The 24,283-nt window shown below is 32.5% G+C and overlaps 1 protein-coding gene across 3 annotated transcripts in view; it reads left to right on the top strand.

Moving 5' to 3' along the window:
* The first annotated feature begins 1,230 nt into the window (after positions 1-1,230).
* The window catches only part of LOC127717643 (uncharacterized), a 39,407-nt gene continuing 16,354 nt past the window's right edge, over positions 1,231-24,283 (top strand). For all 3 annotated transcript variants that reach the window (XM_052223365.1, XM_052223363.1, XM_052223364.1), the window contains exons 1-5: positions 1,231-1,831; positions 7,016-7,162; positions 11,313-11,445; positions 12,249-12,443; positions 16,222-16,419. In XM_052223365.1, coding sequence (XP_052079325.1) covers positions 1,242-1,831; positions 7,016-7,162; positions 11,313-11,445; positions 12,249-12,443; positions 16,222-16,419 — 1,263 coding nt within the window. In that variant the 5' untranslated portion in view covers positions 1,231-1,241. The remainder of the gene's footprint in view (positions 1,832-7,015; positions 7,163-11,312; positions 11,446-12,248; positions 12,444-16,221; positions 16,420-24,283) is intronic.

Raw genomic sequence — 24,283 nt, forward strand, 5'->3', positions numbered from 1 at the left:
GTGCCACATGTGGAGCAGGATCTGCTTACCCTTCCGGAGCACCTGAGATCACCCCCAGTTTTTGGTGGGGTTCGTGTTGCTTAGTCTTTAGTTTTCTATGTTGTGTCATCTGTACTATTATTTGTCTGTTTGTCTTTTTATTTTTGGCCATGGCGTTGTCAGTTTGTTTTCGATCTATGAGTTTGATGTCCCTCTGGTATCTTTCGTCCCTCTTTTATACAATGTCTCTACATGACAGAATATAGAATAATTCACATGAACAAACTTATTGCATTAAACCCCAAGAGTGCACACACTGAAATGTCTCACTTACTAATGCAGTGGCGTATCAAGAAGTTTTTATAAGGGGTGCTGACTGCCCTAAAAAGGAGGGGTAGCTCCACACATGCTTCAGTGATTCCCTATATAATCAACCAAAATTTTCCCACAAAAGGGGCGGGTTAGGCTCCCAAGCCACACCCCCTCCCCACCCGGATCTGCCTATGTAATGATTTAATTTATGTTGCAAGTCTTACTAAAAATATCTTATTATCACATAAACTTAACTTTATCAATGATCCAGGATATTGAGGTCAAGGTCAGATGAACAATTCCAGACTGACAAGTACACATTAGAATCTTTTATACACTAAATGCAGTTGACCTATTGTTTATATTATCTGATAACCTGACAGAAAAGCACTTTAACATTGACTAATGAACCATAAAAATTAGGTCAAGGTCTTGACCAATGCAATTTACATACACCCAACTCTGATGAATATCGATGTGTATTCCTATAAATGAAGTGCACTCTGTCACGGATTCCGAATAGAAATTCCTTCATAATATAAGTTCCAAATGGAAACAATATTCTGGAATATTATTTCCACTAGAATAAATACTACAGTAAATGTTCCTGACGGAATAAATGGTATAGAATATTTGTTCCAACAGGAACAAATATAATGACATGGTTTATAACAAAGTTTCCAGTGGAACTTCTGTTAGGCGGAACAAATATACGTCACAAGTTGACAACTCGACTCCAATCTTAATTGACTAGAATTGTCATTTTTCCTTTCGAAGGTCGGTGGTTTTTTCCGGGCACTCCGGCTTCCTCCACCAAAAGAAACTGACCGACACAAAATAGCCTAAATGCGGTGCTTAAAAGTGGCGTTAAAACACCAAAAATCAATCAAATCCTATAAATGAGGGGCGAACGGGAGTTGGGGCGAAACAACCCGAATATCTGTATAAATATGGCGTCCAAGGAGAACCCCACGAGCACAACCGACCTATCAAAGAGTTACCTTGGAAAACGGAGGCATTCTGAATCAGAGGATACACTTACAGGAGAATCATCGGACAACAATTGTCCTCCACGTTCGTTTACAGTGAAAAGGACGTCGAGTGAGAGTTCTGAGATTCAGTCTCAGACTTCATCAAACGCGAGTCACATCGGCATCGACCATATTCCAAAGGAGACAAGAGACTGGACGGAAGAAACTATTTTTAATAATCTGCAAATTAAAGACATGCTAAGCCCATCTCCTCTCGATGTTTTCAATAACGGATATGTTGACTGTTTCTTGAAAAACCATGCAAAAATTAGAGATTACATGTTAAGGGTAGACAAAGACCATCAACACAGATCAAAGCACGACTGCTATGAATTTGCACTTAACAAAGCATTTGATGTAGACTGCAGTGTTCTTAGTGATGTAACAATTTCTAAAGCATTGCAGTTAACTGAAGAGTTCAAAAAACCATTTGAGGACTCATGTTTTGCCAAATGGCTGTTTGTAAATGAAAAACACGAAAGTAAGGACATGAGAAATATCTGCAAAAAGTAAGTGTAAGGGTAGTTTTAAGGGAAGCAAGTTAACTCATACCATTGTAAACTCGTACCACGTAAACTCGTACCAAAAAAGTTAACTTGTACCAACCTAAACTCGTTACACTGGGAAGTCGTACCAATCAGAACTCGTACCACTGCAAACTCGTACCAATTCAAAAATACGAATGTTTTGTGATTTCTTTTTGGTAAACTTAATAAAAAAAGTTGAATTACTTGAATTTTATACTAGATTTTAATGAAAACTTAGACAAAAATACGAATGTTTTATGATTATTTTTTTTAAGCTTTATACAAAAAATTAAAATATCTGAATTTTATACCAGATTTTAATGAAAACTTAGACAAAAATACGAATGTAATTTCTTAATCACCATGCTAATTAATATATTAAATTCCTTTGATTGTGTGATTATTGGTTGATTATAAACTAATCAACTTGTTTAATCATATTATTAAATTTTGGTTGTTGTTATATAATTTAACAGCTTGGAATTAAATGTATAATGTTTATTATCAAATGAAATTCCTTATTATCAAAACACAAGCTGACATGAGTTGTCTCAAAGCCCACTTTCCTCATAAAATGGGGCATGTTTGTGCGGCTCCTCATAACCACAATGTTTCTCAGGTTAGCTCATAATTTTTGATTACAGTTCAATGTTTCATCTCATTAATTCAACAAAGAAACTGATTGCGCAAAGATCTTAAGTATTTGCACAAGGCCTTCAAAAATTGCCCCTTGGGGGCTTGTAAATGAGCAGTGTTCTGAAGATAACAGACAAATGAGATTTTCATTGTCCATGAAATTACACTTAAATGATTAGTAAAGACATCTGCAAAGGACAGACAATCAAAAATTCTATAATGGCAAAGAAGTCCTAAGAATTCAAGAAAAGAAGATAGGATGACTTTTTTACTTGTATAAGTAAAAAAATCTGAATGTCTAAGGCACATAACTAAGCCCTTTTTTTTTTTACCTATACAAGTAAATAAAATACACTTGTATAAGTATCCTACAAATTTACTTATATAAGTATATTAATATTTACTTCTTCAAGTAAATAAAAATTACTTGTACAAGTAGTACCCCTGACTGAAATAAGTTGGTACGAGTTTACAATGGTATGAATTTACCGTGGTACGAGTTAGCAGTGGTATGAGTTTGCATTGGTACGGGTTTTTTTTAGTGGTACGAGTTGACATTGGTACGAGTTTACAATGGTAGGAGATAACTATAATTCGTTTTAAGTATACCAGTCTTGTAAGTTTCAGCATCTGTGCATTACTGAGGATGACATTGTGTTGCTAAGTACATTTTTTTGTAAATAATGAATGAATGTTGCCATTGTTTACCGCTTTGTGTCTGAGTAGAACTTTTACTCTAGAGCGTGAAAATTCACTATCACAAATCCTAACTGCTAATGGAGGGTATTCGGTCCGTTCGCCCTTCTTTTAAAAAAAAACTATCAATATTAAGGGCATATTCTGAACCTGATCCTAAGGTCAAAAATTGACACAACTTGTTTCTCTTGTACAGTAGATTCCTCATACTGTGCACTATTTCTCCTTGTAATTTCTCATGCATACAAATTTAATAAACTTATTCAGATATTTACATGTATATAGTATATATTCTTGGAATTCATGAAAACACATGGAAAGCTTGTTCAATGACATAATACTTCTCACTGATTGTTGAAATACTAATCTTTGATGGATTAAGAAATAAATAAAAATCAAGGCGAATCGGACCCAGGGCAAACAGGTATCAGGGCGAACAGCAGTGATTTTGCTAGCGCTCGTCATTTTCGTAATTTACAAAACGGTTTTCAAAATGAGGAAAGTATTTCAAATCAATTTCGTCACTTAAATTTTGAAAGTGTAAAAATATTTTCGCATGAAAATACTATAAATCTACTGGTCTACATGTTTTTGACAAGTTTATGACCCCAGGTTATTAACATTTACAACAGGTTTTACAAGTTGTCATTACAACTAATCTGCTTATCGCCATCACATGGGTCACTAATCCGTCAATAATTAATAAACCTCATAATTGACCATGATAATTATTTTCCCTAGGAAAATCAGTCGATCAGCATTTCAACAAACAGGAGTATAATTTCGTTATTTCCCCCCAGACAGTTTGCATTTGAATTTAAATATTTCTCTAGCGGTCACAATTTGAACTTCGTTTGTCCTAGATTTGTCATTTGATCGCGTTTTCGTCATATTTAATATAAATTTTCATTTAAAACTTTCTACAATTTCCTTTTAAAAAATAGAACTTTATTCAAAACATGATCATGATTATTCAAAACGTTCAGAAATGTTTTCACGACTCAAACAGGTGCTTCCTGTACTATGTACTGCGCATGCGTGAAAGTATTCATATGAATTTAAAGACACTAAAAACGTAAATATAAAATCAGTCATGTCAATAAGTATCAATTAAATGAGAGACAAATATATATTTGATATTAAGGTATTTAAATTGAAAAATGTTAATTGCCTGCTTTTAACAAACACGAACTAATTCATAGATGAATCCAGACTCGTTTTGAATTTAATATCCACATGTCTTTTCCTGTTTTCATTTCATTTTAAAACCAAAAGTGGTAAACGTGATCTATTCTTGATTTGTTTACAACCTCCTTAAAGTCATTGTAAACGTCCCAAAAAGGATTTTATACAGTTCCAACTTAATAGAAATGATTTTAAAATATCCATTTAGACGTTTTATAAGGATAATGATTATGCAGTGAGATAATAGTTGCAAGTTGATTTCTGCTAGGTACTAGGGCGAACGTGAATCAGGGTGAACGGACCAGGATTCCTCATGCAGTATGTATTTGAGGCATGAGTGAAGATAATTTTAATGAAACAAACATGCCTGAAATACAAGTAAACAATGTGTAAAATGTTATTTCCAGCGTTAAATGATAGCTTATTGTATGCTGATTCCAAAAATATATGGTTCTATACATGTAAATGTACATCTTTTTAAAAAAAACATGAAAAAGGGAGATAATTTGTTACTTCCGGTTTTGAAAATGTCATTTCCAGGTTTTATTTGATGGTTTACTTCACACTGATTCCAAAAATATATGGTTCAATATACATTTACATTAAATAAGTATGGTCAACAGTCAGGGATATAACTCTATAGGGTTATTACAGAAAATAACTTGCATGTGTTATTACAGATACTTTTATGAGTTGTCTACTCTTTAATCCTTAAATTTACTAAAACTGTAATAACATATGTTTGTTATTTGTAAAATAAATCATAAATATTTTTATTTTTAGTGGGCTCTAAGGAACTCTTGAAACTTTGCGCAGAAACTAAATGCATAGCCTTGATTAACTATTAATTTAGATTAATACATTTTTCATTAACCATGGTAAATCAATGAGACAAGGCTTTTGAGTGATTAATTTAGCGGTAATAACAAGGCTTAGTTATTAAAGGCATGTAACTTAACAAATGAGACACTTGGGAATTACTGGGAAACTTGCGCAGAACCTCATTACATGCTCTGATCATTACTTCTTACAATAAATTAAAATACATTGTAATTGAGCATGATCTATGTCTGAGCAAAGGCTTTGAAGTGATGTAGAGAAGTGGTAATAACACCCTTTAGTTATTACAGGCATATTTGTTCTGTAATAACATAGGTGTGATATGCAAGATTGGCAAACTATGAACTGTTATATCTTTCTATAGTTTAGTATACATAAAGATAGTAGCAATATCAATAGAACCTGTATACATTTTAACAAAACAAATGATGTACATTGTCCCTTTGAAACATGTAACATACATATGTTATCACTGTTCTTTGATTTTTTTGTCCACAATAACAAGCGTATATTATTTTTCTCTAATAACCCTATAGAGTTATATCCTTGACTGGTCAAGTGGTTTGCAACCTAATGCAAAAAGTCCCATGACTATATCATGTACACAAAATGTATGTGGTAAAAACAAAGGTCAAAATCTAGAATGTCAAATTTACCAATGACCTTGAGCTCAATTTCAAGGTCATAAACCAAGGACCTCAAATCAAAAGATCCTAGGTCTAAATTATATATGGTTAATGAGTTAATGAGTTATATCACCTTACGTGTTATTTTAAATATAAGGGGGAGGAAACTTCAGTTTAATGTAAGAGTACTCTTTCAACCTAAATGTATGTGTTACGACATGTCTTAATTAACAATTTAGTAAAAATATGTTGTTTATATCTCATACGGAAAGGTGGAAAGACCTAATAATTCTTTATTTAAAGAGGGTTACACAGTTAGCTAGAAAGCTAATCTTCCCTGAGACCCTCATGAAATACAATGAAATATAACAAACAATTACAAAGTATCAAGCAAACACATGTACACATACATGAAAAAATGAAATAAAAAATTGTAATGAATTATAGCAAGAATTCTTCAGTTGCACAGTATTGCACAAAAGCAAGAAATATCCAATTGCACAGAATTGCGCAATAACAAGAAATCTTTAATTGCACAGTATTGCGCAATAGCAAGAAATATCCAATTGCACAGTATTGCGCAATAGCAAGAAATCATCAGTTGCACAGTATTGCACAATATCTCAGTATCGCGCAATAGCACAGTATTGCACAATATCACAGTATTGCACAATATAGCAAGAAATCTTTAATTGAAATTTAATACAAATTATTTAAGTTTTTTAACGCATTTAAAAATTTTAGATCTTTAACCACATTTATTTTGTGTCATGGTCAGTAACCTGTATTATGTAAAAAATTTGATCACAATCCAAATTCAGACAGTATCAAGCTTGAATATTGTGTCCAAACTTGCACCAACTGTTCATCATCGGTTCGATCTCTGCGTTCGTATCAGGCTGTACTTTGCGAAGCATTTTATTATAGAATATTTATACATGTTATACACTTTTACATTATACATTTTATAGGTGGCCTTGTGATGTTTATTTCCTGTTTTTGGTGGAGTTCCTGGCTCTTGACATGTATACACTATTCCTTATTTTCATTCTTTATTATACATTGTTATATGTACAAAAACATACATTTATTTTACTGTGTCCAGCTATTGCTGTCTGACAGTCTTAATTTGCAGGTACAAAACTGTACATTGTATTAGCACAATCTTTTTTGTTTCTTTAAGCATATATCCACGATTACAGCAATTTTGTGAGCAGCTACTGGTTATGGTGGAGTGTACACATACTAGCCAGAATTCTGATAACCTGACAGAGGCTATGTATCGAGAATTATTTGTGACCTTTTTGAGAATATTTGGTGTTACTGTTTTGTAAGTATATACAATGTACATGTTTATTTATATTCTTTTATTACTGCAATAATGATATCAACATACTAAAAACCCTATTTGGTGCCAGTGGTTTAATTATACCCCCGCTTTATATAGTATTCATTGTGTTTTTCTGCCCGTTTGGCCGACTGTTGTATCCACTAGTACTATTTCTTCTAAACTACACAGGATGAAACTAGATGAAACTTTCAGAGAATCTCCATCTCTTGATAGCATCATGCACCTCCTATTTCAGAATTTGAAAAGACCAATTTTGGGGTTTCCCATAGCAAAACATGGACTTTCATTGTGGTAGGGGGTACCATGATGCCATCTGCAACTCCTCCTAATCCACTAAATGGAATTTGATGAAACTTTTATAGGATCTTTATTACATGTGCATTTTTGTCTCGCTTGACAAGAGTCAAAAAGCGAGACATAGGTAAGCTGTTTGCGGCGGCGGCAGCAGCGTCAACAATGCATTAGTTTGTGATTAGGTCTACTCATTACCAGGGTTGCTACTTAAACAAGTAATTTCATGACCACCTATTTCAGTGATTTGATAAATTCAGTTATCACCTATTTAAGTGATTTTGGTGTTTCCTTTGATCTTCAAATGCTAATTTCATTGATTTTCCATATTTTCACAAATTTTTCTATAATTTTCCTACATAAATCAATTATCCCTTTTTCTTTGTATATTAATTTCACCAGTGCACTTGGGCAGTAAGTTAGTGTGTTAGTGCGCTAAAGCTTTTAAAAGTACCCTTGGGAATTTTTCTGTAATCAAATATTCATTAACTATTCTTACTATCAGACAAAGGTCAACAATATTAGGTGACCTGATTGGTTTTGTTAAGAGTTAGAATGATCTACTTCAAGGTTATGACCTGATCTAGAAATTATTCCAGTTTTTGCATATTTTAAATAAACTGTAAAAATGACAGGCTTATCAAGCAAAAGACAATTTCTGCATGTACATAGTGTGTTTTTCAATGGAATTCTTGTCGTTTTACCAATAAAAAAATCAAGCTTGTGGGAAAAATATCAAAAAAATGTTATAAACACTTATTAAAGTGATTACATTTTAACTTCTAAAATTACTTGTTTCAGTGATTTTAAAAAGTCTGTGTCTATTTTGGTGAATTTTTTTAATATTTCACAGCCAAAATCACTTGAAGAAGTGATTCTGAAATCACTTGTTTAAGTAGTACCCCTGACTGATTACCATGGAAATTATTTGGCCCCCGCCCCCTCAGTCCTGGTCTTTTGACTTTGAAACTTTTGCTTAGTTTTCATGTATTAGTTTGTGATTAGGTCAGTTTATGGTGAACCACTAGTGTGAGGTCAATGATATTTGGTATGCAGTTGTATTAGCATTGGCACATCTCATTTCCATGGAGAATATTTGACCTTGCCCCTCAGTCATGGTTTATTGACTTTGAGATTTTGCTTAGTTTACATGTATTAGTTTGTGTTTAGGTTTGTTTAAAGGGAACTACTTATGATAAGTCAATAGTATTTGGTATGCAGTTGTATCAGCATTGGCACATCTCATTTCCATTGAGATTGTTTAGCCATGTACCTTCAGTCATAGTTCATTGACTTTGAATATTTGCAAAACTTGCATGTTAAAGTGTTGCTATTTTAATTTCAACATTTGCATTATCGAAAACAAAAAAGCGAGACATATCTCTGTGATAACAGTTTATTATTTTTATTTTATATCTAAACAATTGGGGTTTCAAATACTATTGCGATGTTTTTATTATTAAAAAAAAAAATGCTACAGGGTTATAATCGCAATGATTTAAACTCCCATTTTGAAATTCCTGAAATTTGTAATATGAATTAAACAGGATTTTTCTGAATATTGCAAAAATTAAAATCTCATTTTAGTCTAAAATGACAAAATCGGAATAATAAATGCACGCATTAATTTCTGAATTTACAGTACCAAAACATGGACTTTTTACTGCATACATGCTGGTAGGATACTGGTACCCCCATCAAAATGAATGGAAATGGAACCATTCATTTTGATGGGGGTACCAGTATCCTACCAGCATCTCCTCTAAACAACGGAATTGAATTTAATCAGTCAAAGCTCATTAATAAGATTAAACCTGCTGAAATATGGACTTTGCCATTCATGTATCCTATGTTGGGACAGGGTATCAATTACAGTATATATAGTCAGAGAGAATTGATCCTCCTACTCCCATCACAGATTATGGCATGTATGGTGTTTCACAGTGTCACACAGAAATTCACACCTCTAAATTACTTCCAACAATCTCTCACATTCATTCATTTCTTTATTTCCTCTAAATAGAGATTACACTGAACAAAAAATTTTGCTTTTAATATATTGTGAATATCTTTAAAGCGAATTGAACTAAGTCTTTTACAAGAGTTAATTCTTGCTAGCCAGCTGTCTCATGTGAAGCGTTCATAAACAGCATGATATACAATTCACTTCCAGTACAATTTACTAGGAAATGGACCATCTGATCAGATATGAAATTGTCTAAGAATTGAACAAGGTTGTACTTTATAAGAATGTTTGAAAGTTGGGAATAAATCCAAGATGAGTCCTCTTGCTTGACCAACATGTATACAGTCTCTGTAAGAACATTTGTTTAGGTAAATGATAATGTTCTAATGAAATAAGTTTTCCAAAAAAAAAAAAGTAAGTTTCTCTATTTCTGACACAATATTATGTAGGCCAACCATACTTTCGCAAATGTCTGATCTAGTATTTGTATTAAACGTTAACCCCTGTGCCTGTTTTACTACAAATTGTTGAAATCTATTCATTAAATTCAGATTCTAAGGCCGTGTTCACACCAAACCCCATGTACAGTAATACATAATATTTATACGCATTCATTCACAAATACGCAATATTTAAAAACATATATATTATAGTGAGTTGATGATTTGGTGAAACATACATGTGTGATTTTTCTTAATTCATAAGTTTTCCTTGAATAACACAGTCACGAGTTCGAACCAAGAGTAATTACCAAATACTACCATGCAGATACTTCTTAAGGCGAAGTGTACGTAATATAACTACTCCACAGAATTTTTTTACATTTTACATGTGGATTCTGCTTGTAAAATTACATCAGAATATGAAATAAAAAAAGGGGGTAACAGTTTAAGTTTTTTAGATACAAGCTGTTAAAACCAACAGCATGATACGCCAGAAATACAAAGGATATATAGGGAAAATCATAAAAAAATGGCAGATATTTTTACTTTATCATGATTTTCTAATTCGTTGGTCAACAGAATTTTTTTTAAATACGAAATGCGATTAAAAAATAAACGACAATTCCATTAGTGCAAAGAAAGTCCTTAGCAACCATGCTAGTTTTCAAGCTATATTCTCTTGAAGTTTGATTTTAAGCTGAAAATTATAAAATATTCGGCAACGTTATCGATGTCTGCTTGTAATGTTACCACAAATTCTACTCTATAACGCAAGTATACCCATTGTCATGATTGTACTGTACAGTATTGTCATACAAATCGTGAGTGTGTGTAACACATTTTCCTTAGTATTGGAAATGCTAAAAAAAAATAAAAGCGTAATCGGTTGACATGGTTGATAATGATACAAGCTGAAAAATATTTAAGGATATTTCTGCTGCCAAAATAATGCAAATTGGCAAATAAATATACTGCAAGTGAAAGAAAGTTACTGTATAGACTTTAACTCCATCTTTTCTTGATTAGACAGGGTTCCACATTTTTGTTTTTTCAAATATTTGTATTGTTCAAATAATTTTAAATAAAATATCGAGTTGTCCAGGTACAGAATGATTTCTATACATATTTGAAAAATTCGGTTAAAAAAATTAGTTACCTACATCTTTTATTATTTCATGACACAAGTTACCTATAGCTAGGTTTTTTCATTTTTTTCAAAGTCATTTATCAACTTTATTTAGGGGTATGATCAATCATGTAATATACATCCAAGTAGAGCAACATATTATGCAATACTTAAAAAAAAAAATACAAGGAGTTAAAATTCTTAGCAATGTCACCTTCAGCACCTACGTCTGCTTTCCCCCAGTGATAATATTATTCTTTATTGAAAGACTATTTACATTGTATCTTCATTTTCAATTTAAAGAGCTGTTCCAAATCTGTGTGCTTATCATCTGACAATTGGGGACAGGATAGTAACTTCAATACCTGATGCTGTTGTTTGTAGCTATGTTAGGAATGGAGAAGAAGTAAACAAGAAAGTTATTGCTGTTGTAGAGGTAAATATTGTTGCATATGATACCATGTTAATCTGACTTCTCACTTAATCTGTTGTACAGGTACATGTACAGGTACATTGTAAGTAGCATATGATGTTTAGACAAAATTTACAGACTCCAGATAAGCTGGGTTTTTGGGTAATTACTCAATTGAATTAACTGAAAATCCAATTGATTCAAATATTCTTGCTTTTAAAAACCCCAAACATATGTTGAAAACGTTCTACCAGTCCGTAACTAAGAAAGCCACCATTTTGAAATCCATTTTTTTTTTGTATATAATTTCTTACAAAATAAATATGAAAGTCACATTTTGAGCCTCAAAAATATTAATTTTGTCAACGACAATCATGCTAAAGACAATCCTGACAATGCAACAGTTTCGCAGACTTTTTTTATTTATGTCATGTTTCGCCAAAATATTTATTAAGTGGTATTTATTTTGATATGCTGCATTAGAATGGAGATAACTGTATTGTATTTTAAGCTTGGCCTTCGTAAAACTTGATTTTACTGTCGCAAATATCTGTTTACCTAGCTCAGCTACACATCGCTAGGTAAACTCAATTTGCGACAGTAAAATCTCCATTTTACAAAGGCCAAGCTTAAAATACAATACAGTTATCTTCTAAATAATTTACTTCACCATTGTTCAAAGTAAAAGTAAGATTTATTAACAACTTCTCTGCATTGTAATTTCTTAACTACATGTGAATCGTTTCTATTTCATGATGCATTTAGTTGTGAGGATTGATTTGTATCTGGCATTTAAGATGTATATGCTATATTCATATATTTAAAAGGTAAAGAAAAACTACACCAGACACTCAAATCTGGAAACTGTGAGGCAGACCAGAAATTCGGAAAGGAAGACATCAGTTATTAAGCATATTGATTCTGGACTAAAAGGCCAGCACGCTGGAGAAATGTTAGCGGTTATTCCTTCATCTGTATTTGATTCTAATGGAATATATGGAATCATAGTACAGGGAACAATGGTAGGGATTTATCGCAGACTGTAGCTTGCCCATGAATTGGGATTTTCACATACATTTTTTGGAGGCTCAGGCCAATTTTAGGGCGGCTTACTATACAGTGGAATCATCTCAAATGATAGGTTTATGTATGCACATTTAAAAAAATATATAGTTTCTAGGTACTTTGCCATGAAATAAGTGCAAAAATTGCTACTTCGGGTTTACTCAAGGTCACTCCCTGTTGAAATTTTTTAAGGTCACATGTCAACCAACAGTTTGAGTTTGCAAAAGATCCTATAGCTTTATCATTTACCAAGTTGGAGTAATAATCAATTAACCTCAAATTGAATCATTTTAGGTCCAATAACACTAATAAGATGTCATTGGATTGTTTCAGACCAAATTATCATATCTCAATCACAATTTGGCAAATCTTTTGCACTAGTTCTTTTATATATATCTTTAAAAATGATAGAGGAGATCAAGGAACAAGGAAAAGTCAAAATTTAGAATTTGACCTGAACCTTTGCATTCATGACATTGACCTAGTTTTCTATTCTTTGGACCAAGGACCTCAAATCAACAGACCCTAGGTTTCTATCATTTATGGTTTACCAGTTACAAATTCATATCACTTATTTCAAATGCATTAGGGAAAATAACTCTCAAATGGAGTCTTCGTATTGCTTCCTTCAAAATTGGACAAAAATCCTGAGGATATTGGGAGCAATTTGGAAAAATAAATTTGTCGCTTTCTTTTACGGTTATGGAGGAGATCTCACAACAAAGAAAACAGTGTTTTGGAAGATAACTCTTACAATAAAAAGTCTTTGACTAAACAGGGTCAGTCTCAAAAGCACAATAACTGTTTTATATCAAATGCAAAAAATCTAAGCAACATCTTGCGAAACCACAAAACAGGGCACGAAACAATTTTGGCGGAATAAGAAAAAAAAATAGTCAGAACAAATACAATAAGTCTTTCCACAAAATAGTGGAAAGACCTTATAATGATAAGGGGTCTTCAGTAACTATTATAAGTCTAGTTACTAGTGGGTTGACCTGCTTTTAATTACTACTGGGCCAAATTAAACCAAACTTGGCCTCAATCATTATAAGGGTATCTTATACTATTAACTATGATTTAAACCTTATTTTACATGATTTCCAAAACCACAATAAATACAGGTGAGCGACACAGGCTCTTCAGAGGCTTTAGTTTTTTTTTATCCAATCAGTTTTCAAGGTTTTTATGCCCAAGCTGTAGCAGAGGGGGGATTGAGTTTTACCCTTGTCTGTCTGTATGTATGTCCCAAAGTTAGTTTCCATTCTCTAACTTTAGTTTGCCTCAACTAACTTTTGTGAAACTTACACACAATGCTTATTGCCACAAAACACAGATCAAGTTTGAAGTTAGGTAGGGTCACTATAACCGTTCTAGAGTTATGCCCTTTACAAATGCAAAAATTGCTGAATTTTTCGTTTTACGTTCTTTAACTTTAGTTTGCCTCAACCAAATGTTATGTAACTTATACACAATGCTCATTACTGCATAATATAGATCAAGTTTGAAATAAGGTGGCCTCACTTTTACCCTTCTAGAGTTATGCCCCTTTATAAACTTATAAAGTGCTGAATTTTTTTCCATTCTCTAACTGTAGTTTGCCTCAACTTAATGTTATGAAACTTACACACAATGCTTATTACAGATCTAGCTTGAAATTGGGTGGCTTCATTTTTACCATTCTTAAGTTATGCCCCTTTATGAACATAAAAATTGCTGAATTTTTTGTTTCCATTCTGTAACTTTAGTTTGCCGCAACCAAATAATATGAAACTTATACACAATGCTAATTACCACAAAATACAGATCAAATTTGAATTTTGGTGGTGTCACTTTCACCGTTCTATAGTTATGCCTGTTTACAAATGGAAAAATTGCTGAATTTTTAGCTCACCACGGTGAGCTTTTGCCATCACTTGGCGTCCATCGTTGTCGTCATCGTCGTCTTTCTTCGTCCGTCTGGTGTAAACTATTTCAAACATCTTCTCCTCTGAAACTACTGAACCAATTCCAACCAAACTTAAGCTGAATGATCCTTAGGGTATCTTGAATAAAGTTTGTGTTTTATTTACTGTTTTGTCAAAAAACATGGCCGCCATGGCTAAAAATAGAACATAGGGGTAAAATGCAATTTTTGGCTTATATCTCAAAAACCAAAGCATTTAGAGCTAATCTGATGGCGGTAAAAATGTTTAGTAGGCCAAGCTCTGTCAGCCATGAAATTTTCAGATGAATCTAACAACCCATTGTTGGATTGCTGCCACTTAATTGGTAATTTTTTAAGGAAATTTTGCATTTTGGTTATTATCTTGAATATTATTAATGATAAAGATAAACTGTAAACAGCAAAAATGTTCAGCAAAGTAAGATCTACAAATAAGTTCTATGACCAAAATTGTCAATTGTCACCTTAAGGAGTTATTGCCCTTTAAAATCAATTTTTCACAATTTGTTCATTTAGTTTGCTTATTTTAAAAAATCTTCTCCTTTGAAACTGCTGAATCAATTTCAGCCAAACTTGGGCTGAATGAGTTTCAGAGTATCTAGTATAAATTTTATATTTTATTTTCTTGTATGTCAAGAAACATAGCCACTATGACTAAAATGGAACATAGGGGTAAAATGCATTTCTTTGATTTTGAAGAAAATATGACAGATACAAAGAACATTTCAATGGAAGTTTTAAGTCATTCATTAATATATATTGAAAAGCAAAAATAATCATTGATGAAAGATTTAAGCAAAAAATTACAGGTGAGTAATTCAGGCTCTTGAGAGCCTCTTGTTTGTTTCTGTTCTCTAACTTGAGTTAGCCTCTACCAAATGTTATGATACTTATACACACAATACTTATTACCACAAAACTCAAATCGAGTACAAATTTGGGTATCATCACTTTTACTATTCTTCAGTTATGTCCCTTTATAACTTTATATGATATGCAAGCGGGGGCATCATCTGTGACACATGGACACATTCCTTATTTATCTTTACTATGACATGGACTTGGCAATTTCTATATATAGGAAAGTTTGTGAACTCAAAATTGCCTACAATTTTAAATGGAATGGAATGAAACTTTACACATTTTATGTACACAAGGTGTAGTTGTGCAAGACATACATTATTTTTGATAAAATCAATTTTTATCACATCAATATTTGGGGTTTTCTATTTTCTACATTTGTTTATCAATATCACTATGTGTACTTACATGTACTTTATGCTTTATCACACTGTGATGTGTTTCCTGGACTCTTCCAGTTGTTATGTCCTCTCTTTCATAAATTTCAATATACAACCCTCGGAATGATGCTTAGAAGGTCCCTAGACCCTACTATAGTTCCTTTTTTTGGTGGAAATCAAACTGCTAGATCAAATTTTATGAAAATTTTGCAGGAATAAATTGTTGCATGGACTGAAATTCTATTACAGGATTGATCCATTTGGTGCCAATTAGTCTGCAAGGTGAGCAATACAGGCACATTAGAGCCTTTGTTGAGTTGACAAGCTTTTATGTCTGGGTTCTGTATGAGGTTCAAACAGAAGTATTTTAATCTGTATTCTTATTTTATATATTCAACCTGACATGTTTCACAAAACAGCATGTTCTTCAGATGCTATTTAGGAAAGAAGTATTATAAGTTGGAAAACTGATAATCAGTACAAAGTACACATAACAAATGACAGACGAAATCTCTACTATTTGATCAAGTGTATCCTGTTTATTTGCAGATCACTTTTGTATCCCTGGCAACAAGTCAAGAATATTGTAATAACCTTAATGAAGGGAAAATGAAGAATTGTCATGCTACAATAAAGTACAGCAATGCAGTTAATATGCTGTCTACCAAGGGAAGACAAGAACTTGTCAGTACCTTCCTTGGAATGTCAACTTTACTTGATTGTATGTCACAGGAAATAATGAACTAGGTATTTGTTTGTATTAGTTATCTCTTCAAACATTTTTGTCAAACATTAAACTTAGTTTAGAAGTATAATTATATCCTACTCAACTTTGTTGCAAAGGGGTAATATTGTCTTTGATCCACCTGTATGTCAGTCCATTTGAGGTTTCCAGACAATAACTTGAAATGAATTAACAAATTTTCCTAAGGGATCATAGATTTGTTCTTACGAGGATGCTCGGAGGATGCTCGGAGCTTTTTAAGTAGGCTCTTCTCAGCAGTTTATGTGACAATAATTATCATACTCCATTAAGATGTCAATCAAATCTGTAGCACTTCTATAATAAGGAAAGTAAAGCATTATAGAGTAAGCTCAATTAACACCTGTGTAAACATCTGGTCTATTCAAATACATTTTGCATGAAATATTACAAAACTATAAAATAGATTAGAAATTCTTCAACAGTACTGTGTAATGCTTGGAAAGAAATCTCAAGTCTCCACAAAAAGTAAAAGTCATTTAAATATTTCCTTTTCGTGGAGCCTTCGACTTTTGTCGAAAAAGCGAGACATAGCGATCCTACATTCTGTCGGTGGCGTCGTTGGCGGCATCCACAAATATTCACTCTGTGGTTAAAGTTTTTGAAATTTTAATAACTTTCTTAAACTATCCTGTATTTCTACCAAACTTGGACAGAAGCTTGTTTATGATCATAAGATAATATTCAAAAGTAAATTTTGTAAAAAATAAATTCCATTTTTTCCGTATTTTACTTATAAATGGACTTAGTTTTTCTGCCAAGAAACATTACATTCACTCTGTGGTCAAAGTTTTTAATATTTTAATAACTCTAAAACTATCCTGGATTTCTACCAAACTTGGAAAGAAGCTTGTTTATGATCATAAGATAGTATCCAGAAGTAAATTTTGTAAAAAAAAAAATCCATTTTTTCCGTATTTTACTTATAAATGGACTTAGTTTTTCTGCCAGTTAACATTACATTCACTCTGTGGTTAAATTTTTTAAAATTTTAACAACTTTCTTAAACTATCCTGGATTTGTACCAAACTTGGACAGAAGCTTGTTTATGATTAAAAGTTAGTATCTAGAAGGACATTTTTTTTAAATTTTGTTCCATTTTTTCCGTATTTTACTTATAAATGGACTTAGTTTTTCTTCCAGTTAACATTACATACAGTCTGCAGTTTAAGTTTTTAAAACATTTATTAGATTCATAAACTATCCTGGATTTTTACGAAACTTTGACAGAAGCTACTTGCAATCAAAAGATAGTATAGAGAGGAATATTTTTATTTATTTTTCTCCTCATTTTTGTTGAGCCTGCGATTAACAGCAAAAGTAGGTGAGACACTGGGTTCCGCAGAACCCTTACGAATTTTTATATTTAATAATCATTCCTTTTTTATAATAAAAAATTCTCAAATTCTCAAACAAGTTATTTTTTTTAGTCACTTATATAAGTATATTTTTTTTTAACTTTTTAATAACTCAATAGTTATTTTAAATGTCAAATGAAGCATGGAGTAAATGTAGTTTTTAAGAATTTACTTTAAAAAATAATGTCAAAAATATTACTTTTAAATCTATAAAAGGGTGATGATAAATTCTTCAATATTACTGTACAATGCTTGGTATCAAGTCTTTGCAGAAAGAAAATGTTTTCAAAACATTTTTGTTGAGCCTTCGACTTTTGTCGAAAAAGCGAGACATAGCGATCCTACATTCTGTCGGCGGCGGCGGCGTCCACACATATTCACTCTGTGGTTAAAGTTTTTGAAATTTTAATAACTTTCTTAAACTATCCTGGATTTCTACCAAACTTGGACAGAAGCTTGTTTATGATCATAAGATAGTATCCAGAAGTAAATTTTGTAAAAATAAAATTCCTGTTTTTCCGTATTTTACTTGTAAATGGACTTAGTTTTTCTGCCGGGAAACATAACAATCACTCTGTGGTTAAAGTTTTTAAAATTTTAATGACTTTCTTAAACTATCCTGGATTTGTACCAAACTTGGACAGAAGCTTTTTTATGATCATAAGATAGTAGCCAGAAGTAAATTTGTTAAAAAATGTTTTTATTTTTGCCGAATTTTACTTATAAATGGACTTAGTTTTTCTGCCGGGAAACATAACATTCACTCTGTGGTTCAAGTTTTTTAAATTTTAATAACTTTCTTAAACTATCCTGGATTTGTACCAAACTTGGACAGAAGCCTGTTTATGATCATAAGATAGTATCCAGAAGTAAATTTGTTCAAATTTTTTTTTTATTTTTTCCGTATTTTACTTATAAATAGACTTAGTTTTTCTGCCAGGAAACAAGACATTCACTCTGTGGTTGAAGTTTTGAAATTTTAATAACTTTCTTAAACTATCCTGGATTTGTACCAAACTTTGACAGAAGCTTGTTTATGATCAAAAGCTAGTATCTAGAAGGAAATTTTTTTAAAATTTTGTACCTGTTTATCCGTATTTTACTTATAAATGGACTTAGTTTTTCTTCCAGTTAACATTAAATACAGTCTGCAGTTAAAGTTTTTAAAACATTTATTAGATTCATAAACTATCCTGGATTTGTACCAAACTTTGACAGAAGCTTCTTACAATCAAAAGATAGTATCTAAAGGAATATTTTTATTGATTTTTTTCCTCATTTTTGTTGAGCCTGCGATTAACAGCAAAAGTAGGCGACACTGGGTACCCTTACGAATTTTCTTAATAATTATCATAGCTTTTTCAATACACACGATACAAATAAATACTAAAATTTTATATTTGAAATATAAATATATTTTAAAGTTTTACTATATAAAATGAAAATAAAAAATAAATAAAGGTATAATGCAGTAAATATAATCTGATAGTGCTGCAGCGAAATCTGAAAAGATGCTCAGTTAAGGAGTTTAATGCACCCAAAGAACACACACCTGGATTTTTTTAAATGAATGAATACATGTTAAACTTATATTTTAAACCGTAAGAAAATCGTATGGTAGATTTTCCGTTAAAAATGGTGTAATTAAGACTTGAAGTTATTTATAAATTGAATGTTAATCAAAAACAATTACATATGTTCCTTAAATAATTGTAAGTACTAAGTTTTTTGAAGTTGTAAAAAATCATTTATCTTTAATCCATTACACAATTTAATTATGGAATTGCTGTTTGAGCTGTTTATTTTTATTTAGTCCTCATTCCGATCAGTTCTGTCACTGTGCAAACCATTGACATAGTTTAATTTTATTTCACTTTAACATGTTTAAGTGTTTATATCTGCCTTTACATTCGCTTGATAAGTGCTTTGTTGTTAATTTCATTGTTTTTTGATATTTTGAACATCATTAGAGGGCATAAATATTATTTTCATCATTGTTTACATTGTGTTAGGTAGCACTCCACAGTTAGGTGACTGTGTAGTTTCGCATTTTTGCCCCTGTGGATTTTTTAAATATGAGGGCTAGTGTGGAATAAAATGCATTTTGGACGGCTGAAGATTAAAAAAGCCTTCATAGTGGGTTTATATGAACATCAAGATTATATAATGTGTATAATATAGGCTGTTATAGTTTGACAGTCCATATTTGCATATCCATACCAAACATTGGTCCTGCAATTATTTGCCAACTTTTTGTCGCATGAACTTTGTGATTAAATTTTACGAAAAAATGAGGCTAAAGACAACCATTTTTTTGTCGAGCCTGCGACTGTTGTCGCAGAAAGCTCGACATAGGGATAGTGATCCGGCGGCATTAGCTAACTTCTTAAAAGCTTTATATTTTAGAAGGTGGAAGACCTGGATGCTTCATACTTTGTATATGGATGCCTCATGTTATGAAGTTTCTTTCAGTCACATGTCCAATGTCCTTGACCTCATTTTCATGGTTCAGTGACCACTTGAAAAAAAAGTTAAGATTTTTTGTAATGTTAAATTCTCTCTTATTATAAGTAATAGGATAACTATATTTGGTATGTGCGTACCTTGCAAGGTCCTCATGCCTGTCAGACAGTTTTCACTTGACCTTGACCTCATTTCATGGATCAGTGAACAAGGTTAAGTTTTGGTGGTCAAGTTCATATCTCAGATACTATAAGCAATAGGTCTAGTATATTCGGTGTATGGAAGGACTGTGAGGTGTACATGTCCAACTGGCAGGTGTCATCTGACCTTGACCTCATTTTCATGGTTCAGTGGTTATAGTTAAGTTTTTGTGTTTTGGTCTGTTTTTCTTATACTGTATGCAATAGTCTACTATATTTGGTGTATGGAATGATTGTAAGGTGTACATGTCTAGCTGGCAGGTGTCATCTGACCTTGACCTCATTTTCATGGTTCAGTGGTCAAAGTTATGTTTTTGAGTTTTGGTCTTTTTTTCTAAAACTATATGCAATAGGTCAACTATTTTTAGTGTATAGAAATATATTATGATCTATATGCAGTCCCGCAGGTTTCATTTGACCTTGACCTCATTTTCACGGTTCATTGATCAGTGTTAAGTTCTTGTGTTTTGGTCTGTTTTTCTTATACTGTATGCAATAGGTCTACTATATTTGGTGTATGGAATGATTGTAAGGTACACATGTCTAGTTGGCAGGTGTCATCTGACCTTGACCTCATTTTCATGGTTTGGTGGTTTTACTTAAGTTTTGTGTTTTAGTCTGTTTTTCTCATACTGTTTGCAATAGGTCTACTATATTTGGTGTATGGAATGATTGTAAGGTGTACATGTCTAGCTGGCAGGTGTCATCTGACCGTGACCTGATTTTCACAGTTCATTGCTCAGTGTAAATTTTTTTGTGTCTTTTTCCATTTTTATTCTGATATTGTTTTTGATAAGTGAACTATATTTGATGTATGGAATATTTATGAGGTGTTTATGTCTGTCTGCCAGATATCATATGACCTTGACCTGATTTACATGGCTCATTGGTCAATGTTAAGTTTTCCTGCTGATCTTTGTCTTGGTTAAGTCTGTTTCTTAGAAACTATAAGCAATAGGTCAACTATATTTAGTGTATTGAATGATTGGAAGGTGTACATGTATTTCTCCTTCGGTTTATATGACCTTGACCTCATTTGCTTGGATCATGTTAAGTTTATGTGATAGTTGTAGTAAAGCTTTATATTTAGGACTATCAACATAATATCAATGGTTAGTAAAGAAGGCGAGACATTTTAGCGTGTGCACTCTTGTATTTGATCATTAGGTAGATTAATGTCAACAGTTTCTGAAAAGGTATCACTCAAAGGCATTGACATTCTAGTTAGATCCAAATTTTGGGGGATTTGTGACATTTTCACTCCCCTTTTTTGCAATATTTTATGGTATATAAATGCAAAATGATGCCATGGATACACCAAAAAGGAATTATATTTCACCCTTTTAACTTTTGAAAATCAAATCTATGGAAGATACTGATTACATACATATGCACATGTTTAACACAAACAGTTAGGTTAATGTATTAGAAATCCAGGAATAAAAGATGATTAAACGTTTTGTGGTTCAATTTTAATTTAATTTTATAACTGTGGAGTGCTACCTAAGATAATCGTTTAAAACTATTCCGGATCCGTTGTGAAACATTTCTAGGAAATGTCACAGTTAGGAAGTCCTTAAAAACTTGACCCAACAAGTGCCAATAGAGAGAAAACGTCGTTAGATTGGCGTGAATGCATTACTTGTCAGGCTAAAAGCCTGAAAAAAAATTCACTGACTAGGGCAAAGTAAGTTTTGTTGAAGCTACTAAAGTACGGAAAGATGAGATATATTTGAAGATTGTAGAAGAGTTGTCTTCTTTCAATCATGAATATCATTTAAAAAATATTGAGGTAAAATACCATAGATCTTGTTGTAAATCATACACAAGCTAACAAAATTTTACTCGTTATAAACAAGAATTTATGGAAACTAATGAGAGAAAATCGATAACACAGAAATGCTGACATCTAGGCTGGCGATTCCATTAGGGAAATAAAAACAACACCAGCAGCGGCATCGACCCAGTGGTTGTAAATAAACTCAGTTCTCAATGTAATCATCATAGATACCAGGAATGCAATTTTGTATTAACGCCTGACGAGCGTTTTGTCTACTCATCAGTGACGCTCGAATAAAAACTGTTAAAGGATAGAATTAAGAATATACAAGAGGCAGCCAGAAAGAATTTGGATAATGAAGCTGAAAATGCTGATGGTTAGGTATAATGCTTGCTAGAATAAAAGTAAAATAAAAAAATACCGAACTCCGAAGAAAAGTCAAAACGGAAAGTTCCTAATAAAATGGCAAATCAAAAGCTTAAACACACCAAACGAATGGATAACAACAGTCATACACCTTCCTAATGGTCTCTTTTGTTGTCAATTCAATCAATGCCTCCCAACCTGACCAAATTGGCCATTACAAATCAAAATCAAACGACCGTTTTTAAAATGCTAAAATGCATGTCGCTTACAGATCGAATAGTACAATTGAGTACTTATTTAATCACTTCATTTCTAATTGGTTTTGCTTTGCAATTGTATCACGAACTAGAATCAAAATAATCAGTTGATTCATTTATGCTCAAGAGTTTGGCAGTTCATATGATGAGATAAGGCGATACATAACAAGCTTGTCAAGTCATGAAATTGATAAGATCAAAATGGCATGTACATTCCAAACGGTATTGTTCCTGTGCCATCTTATGGTTGTCCTATCTAGAAAAGAATCTGCTAACATAAACATTAATACAGAATGCGAATCGGTAAATGGCAAGGATACTTTCAATTCTATTGCTAGGGCTGTATTTTAACTGCAAACAGAAATGACAGATTGAAGCTCTGTTGAACAGATAAAAGTTATACCAGGGCAAGAAAGATCCCTAACGGTCGAAGAGTGAACCATGTCTTGGATGAACTATATACCATTTAATAATCCAAACAAGTGCCCGGTCCTAGCTGTCGAAAGAGTGCCAAAGAGGAGCTTAAGATACAAGAGGGACAGTCAAACTCATAAATCAAAAATTAACTGACAATGCCATGGCTAAAAAATAAAAAGCCAAACAGACAAACAATAGTACAAAAGACACAATATAGAAAACTAAGGACTAAGCAACACAAACCCCACCAAAAACTTGGGGTGATCTCCGGTGCTGCTCAGGAAGGGTAAGCAGATCCTGCTCTACATGTGGCGCCCGTCCCGTCGTGTTGCTCATGTTATTACAAACCCGGTAAATAGTCTAATCCGGTAGTTCACATTCGTGGTGAAAAGAGAAGTGGATTGTAGTTACGACATAAAGAACAGATATCATCCGTGAAACGGATATTCAAATGATCTGTGATATACTAGATATCCTGTTCCGAAAGTTGTAAAGCTCAACCATACTAGTACTCAGTTTGGGTTTTGTTGAGACTTTTGTTCAGAGAAGTTGTTAAATTTCCACTGGAAGTTTTGGTATATGCTAAAAACAATGCTTAATGCACTGAAGGAAACACATGATCAGTTCAATGACGTGTCCCAGAAATAGATGATTCTGTAGACGTCAGTCGAAATCTTATAACAAGGTTGTATGGTCCGAAAGAAAGCCCAAATGCTGCTATAGCAATTTGAACAACTTCCAGGTTAAATTTAATCTTGCGTCGTAATACAGTACATGATACATAAGGCACGAAGATGGAATTGTTACTGATCAGCTGAATTATATATTGTAAAGGCTAGGATCCTACAAATGAATGCAAGATACAGTCACAGAAATAATTATGTTTATAAGTACGTCTGAACCAGTGACAACTCTACAACAGATTTATCCATCGGATCACCAGCAGTGATGGTGATACACGGCTGACAATACATTCTGTAAATATAATTCATCTAAACATCAGCCCA

The sequence above is a fragment of the Mytilus californianus genome, unplaced genomic scaffold (genome assembly GCF_021869535.1).
Source record: "Mytilus californianus isolate M0D057914Y unplaced genomic scaffold, xbMytCali1.0.p SCAF_10, whole genome shotgun sequence".
NCBI lineage: Eukaryota > Metazoa > Mollusca > Bivalvia > Mytilida > Mytilidae > Mytilus > Mytilus californianus.